Genomic DNA, 4,675 nt, shown 5'->3' with positions numbered 1-4,675 from the left:
CTGTCTACCCGCTGTCTGCCGTGTGAGCTTCCCTCCTCCCTCCTCCCGCAGACCTTCATGGAGCACATCACCGTCTTCCAGAACATCGCCCGGCACTACGGCATGGCCCATCTGCTGGAAACCATCGAGTGGCTGCTGCGCACCAGCCCCCAGCTCCAGCAGTGAGACAGCGCTTGTATCATTCATCTGGGGTTGGTGAGGGACCGCTGGGTGCTGCACCAAAAGGTGAGGGGCTGTGCTTCCTGCAGCCAGCCCAGCACGGGGCCACGGCGTGTGGGAGCTGTGCTCCATAGGCACCGTGTGCCCGGGGCAGGCGTTCGTGCTGGAGGCGTGATCCAGTGTGCTGGCCCGGTGTGTTTTTAATGTAGAATCTGTGTAAATAAATGCTTTGTTTAAAGCACGCCTGGTTCTTGCAAGGGGGCCAGCTGTGCAGGAAGGAGCAGGGAGCTGCCTCTGTTTGTTCCCAGGCTCCAAGCAGAGAGGCTGTGCCCCTCACTTCCAAATGAGCAGCAGGCTGGAGGGGCAGCAGAGCCAGCCCCTAATGCGATTGCTGCTTTGTGCAATCGAGTTAGCGTCTGGCTCAGCCCATCCTGCTGGTAACTGAGTCCCGGGGGGGCTGCAGCCAGGGCTGGGCAGTGCCTCCCTGGGGCTCAGCCTGAGCGCAGCACGCTGCAGGCACTGCTGTCCTGCAGCACAGCCCCGGGGCAGCAGCGTGGGGTCCTCCATCCCAGCAGTGCACCCTGCCCAGGTCTGGGGTGTTCCCCACTGCCCCCGAGGCTCTGCGTGCTGCAGCCCTCCCCTCACCCTGCCTCTCCCCTGAGCCGCTGGGGAGGCAGCACTGTAACGTGAGAGCAGCAAAACAACGGATTATGCTCAGAAATAATGCCCCACTTGGTTACCGCCAGGCGCCGGCAGCACGGTGCCACTGGGCCAGGGCCAGCAGCGCTGTGGTTTTGCAGGCAGCTTCTGGGCAGGGTTTGTGTGTTTATGCCTCGGTGGCAGCTCCAGGCACCCCCCAGCCCCCCTGGCTCGCCCCCCCAGGCACAGCAAGCGGTGGTTTCTGCATCCCTCCATTGACGCTGGCACGATGCTTAGCAGCAGTGGTTTATTGGCAGCAGTGGTGGGTGGCTGTAGGGCACAGCCTGCCCGGCCATGGGCACAGCTCTGCGTGGGAAATGTCACCTTTGGGGTGGGGGGAGGGGATGGTCTGGGGCTGCAGAGGAGCATCCTCAGCCCAGTGGTACCTGCTCGAATTTCCTGCTGCTGTACCGCCGCTCCTTGTCCATGCAGCACAGCAGCACCCAGTCACAGAGGAAGGAGCCCTGCAAGACAGGGGGGCACGGTGAGGGCAGCGCAGAGCACTGGGCTGAGCCCCCCCCCCTCCCCGGGCCACTCACCAGTCCCACCGAGGTGAGCGCGGTGGCCAACGTGATGACCGTGGGGATCAGGCTGAACTTCCCCGCCTGGCCTTGCACCATCACATCCACGCGGATCCCATAGGCCTTGGTCAGCACCCGCGTGCAGGTCCCGTTCCAGCTGTAGTACTTGGCAAACCTGGAGGTGTGGGCATGGGGGTGAGGGCTGGAGGAAGGACGTGGGGAAACTGAGGGGTTGGGGCTGTCACCTGTAGTTGTAGCCTGGGGATGCCAATGCCCCTTTGGGGTCGAGGCGGCGGAAGGAGTAGCGTGGGTTGCACTCGGTGTCGGGCAGGTCCAGGTTGCAGTCCCAGCTGATGATGACACCGATCACCCCACCCTGCAGCAGGGCAGCAGAGCTTGTGCAGCATCGGCACACAGCAGGCACGGCATCCCCAGGGCCTGCCATCCCCGTGGCATGGAGCTCCCCAGAAGAGCCCCAGGGGAGGGACCCACAGTGCTGGGGGATGCTGGGGTGAGGCCGCCCATGGCACCGCACCTTCTCAGCCAGAGCCGTGAAGTTTTCACCCGCCTGCTCAGCCAGGAAGCCCAGCCTGAAGATGGGGCAGTACGGCGCGGAGGTGGCGTTGAAGGTGCAGTTCTTCAGGTAGTGGCTCTCGGCCGCCTGAATGTTGGCCCTGCGGAGAGCAAGGCAGGGAGATGAGCATCAGGGGATGGGGCTGGACTGGTGCTGGAGCAGCTGCAGAGGGCCCTGCAGGGAGCGGGGATGTGCTGTGCCACACAGCATCTCTGCTGCTGCTGCTGCCACCAGGGCCACTGCCTGGATCACAACACTCACCCCGGGCACCCACAGTGCTCACCTGGAGAAGCCGAAGCGGGGGAAGCGGATGTGGTTCTTGATGAGGATGGTGAGCTGCGCTGCCATCTCCGCCAGGGACTCGCTGGGAGCAGAGGAGTGAGCGCGGAGCACTGCAGCTCTCAGCCAGGCTCACAGCGGGGGCACCGCTGCCCCGCACCAGGCATCCCCAGGTGGGGGCTGGGAGCGAGCCAGGTCATCACGCTGCCCCTACCTGCTGCTGCCTCCATGGAGCGGGCACCAGGCCAGCACCTCACAGCTCCTCCCGCTGCCCCCGGGCACGCAGCGCCCCGTCCTCACACCTGCGGGGTAGGGGACGGGCACTGAGCACCGGGTCCTGCCTGCGGAGGGGGAATAGGCCGTGCCCCCTGGACTCACCGAGGTGGGATGCATCCATGGCCCCGGGGACACAGTCCTGCTCTGAGCGGCATGCAGCGCTGGGACCCTGCACGGAGCAGGGGATGGGGATGGAGAAGGAGATGGATGGGGATGGGATAGGATGGGATGAGGATGGGGATGGGGGTGAGATGAGATAGGATGGGATAGGGATGGAGAAGGAGAGGGATGGAGATGGAGATGGTTGGGTGGGCACACACCCGCACCCCATTCACCTCCTGCCATGGGGTTCAGCTGTGCACACCGGTGCCCCCCTCCCCTTCCCCCCGCACTTGCCAAACACTGCTCAGTCCTCACACATCCCCCTGCCCTGTGTCCCCGTGCTCACCTCGTGGCACGTCCCCACGACCTGGGCAGCGCTCACCTCCACCCGCGTGAGGATGCTGAAGCTGCTCGCACCCTACGGAGCAGCCCAGGGGGAGGACAGCGGTCACAGCGCAGCCGGGAGGAGCGGAGCATCGCTGGGGCAGGAGAGGCAGAGCTCACCTCGGGGGGGGCCACGTACTCCCCGACATCCCAGACCTTGCTGGGCGACTGCGTCACGCCCTTGACCTTGGTGATGACGGAGCTCTCCGGGCCCGTTTCTCTCTCCTGGTAGCCCTTCTGCACGATGAGCACATACCTGCGGGGAAGGACGGGACAGAGACAGAGACAGACAGCGGTACCGGGGCTGCCCGCACCGGGTCAGGTCGCATCGATTCGTACCCCATCCCATCCCGCTCTGCACTCACCCGATGAAGTAGAGCAGCACCAGGAGCTGCAGTGCCCGGTACGCGATGCCGAGGCGCCCGTCCCGCACCACGACCACCTGCGGGCTGGAGTAGCTGCTCACCGCCCGCCGCCAGCCCGGCCCCATGACCGCCGCGCTCCGCCCGGCACGGCTCGGATCGGCTCGGCCCGGCCCGGCAGCGCTCCCTGCGGGCTGCGGGGCGGCTGCGGGGAGAGGCTCGGACGCACATGGCCCGGACCCGCCGGCGCGGAGCTGAGCCGGGAAAGGCAGCAGCGCGTGTTGCAGCGCGTTGTTGTACCCGCGGGTTAATGATTCACGGCGCGGTGCCCGCTGCGAGCAAACCAAACCCACGTCGGTGTTCGCAGACAGCGGGCACGGTTGTGCAACAGTCGGACGCAACACGCCCAGCGCGAAGCAAACCCGGGGTTTTGTTTCCCGGTGAGCTGCTGTGTCACCCCCGGGAGCGGCGAGGGCGCAGCCTCGCTCCTTCCCAGCAGGAGCAGGGGATGCGCTCAGGGCACCCACGCCGCGCGTCCCAAAATCCAAAGGAATTCAAAGGGCTGCAACAAACGGGCGCCTCCCGGGAGCACAGAGGTTTTTTCAGTTTCTGGCGATGGGAATTTCCACCCGAGTGGGTCCGGGTGCCTTTCACCCGCGCTCTCCTCGTGCCCTTGGGGTTCTCCGCTCTGGCAGCGGAACAAGGACGGGGCAACGGGCCCCGCATCCACCAGCGCAGGACGCGGCCGCTCAGCTGTCCCCACGCGGCCCCCAGCACAGTGACCCCTCCCCGGCCCGGGCAGCCCGTTGGGACGCATCGGGTGCGCTCGGCCCCGTGCCGGCCTTGGCCACGGCCTTGGCCACGTCAGCGGAGCCGGGCGCCCGCCGGGAGCGACGCGTGGGGCCGCGGGGTGAAGGGCAGAGCGGTGGCGGCCGCGGTGCCGTTATCTCCCAGACAAAGCCAAACTCGGCGGTCCCCGGCGCGCTCCCGCTCGGCCGTGCCCCGGCACGGGGCTGCGAGCGCAGCCGGGACGCGGGGCGCACGTGAGGAGGTCAGGGGACACCGCGGCTCGCTCCGGACCCCCCCACCCGCTCGGGTGAACCCCGTGGGAGCCGTGTGGCGGCCGCGGGACCTTTGCGACACCGAGGGCGGCGCGGGAGCCTCCGTGGCACCGCGGACTCTGCCCCGCGTGCGCCACCGCGGAGCCCCGATGGGACGCGGGGAAACCCCGAGCGGAGCCCCCTCCTCCCCCTCCTCGCCGCCGTCTCCCGCAGCCCCGGCTCCGCGCGGATCGCCGCACGCACGCACGCCCACTCCGC

The 4,675-nt window shown here is 67.4% G+C and overlaps 2 protein-coding genes across 2 annotated transcripts in view; one reads left to right on the top strand and one right to left on the bottom strand.

The window, feature by feature from the left end:
- The window catches only part of POLE (DNA polymerase epsilon, catalytic subunit), a 19,330-nt gene extending 18,933 nt beyond the window's left edge, over positions 1-397 (top strand). The window contains exon 49 of the mRNA XM_021412435.1: positions 52-397. Within this exon, the coding sequence (XP_021268110.1) occupies positions 52-165 (114 nt within the window). The 3' untranslated portion in view covers positions 166-397. The remainder of the gene's footprint in view (positions 1-51) is intronic.
- P2RX2 (purinergic receptor P2X 2) lies at positions 1,092-4,343 on the bottom strand. The gene is made up of 10 exons (XM_021412434.1): positions 3,360-4,343; positions 3,115-3,250; positions 2,957-3,028; positions 2,611-2,677; positions 2,447-2,534; positions 2,237-2,317; positions 1,915-2,053; positions 1,625-1,755; positions 1,398-1,554; positions 1,092-1,322 (listed from the first exon to the last, which is right to left on the bottom strand). The coding sequence occupies exons 1-10, from the start codon at positions 3,482-3,484 to the stop codon at positions 1,230-1,232; spliced, it is 1,089 nt and encodes a 362-aa protein (XP_021268109.1). The 5' UTR covers positions 3,485-4,343; the 3' UTR covers positions 1,092-1,229.

The sequence above is a fragment of the Numida meleagris genome, chromosome 14 (assembly GCF_002078875.1).
Source record: "Numida meleagris isolate 19003 breed g44 Domestic line chromosome 14, NumMel1.0, whole genome shotgun sequence".
In the NCBI taxonomy this organism is placed as follows: Eukaryota; Metazoa; Chordata; class Aves; order Galliformes; family Numididae; genus Numida; species Numida meleagris.
The sequence above is the reverse complement of the archived record's forward strand: the minus strand, read 5'-3'. Positions and strand labels throughout refer to the sequence as shown.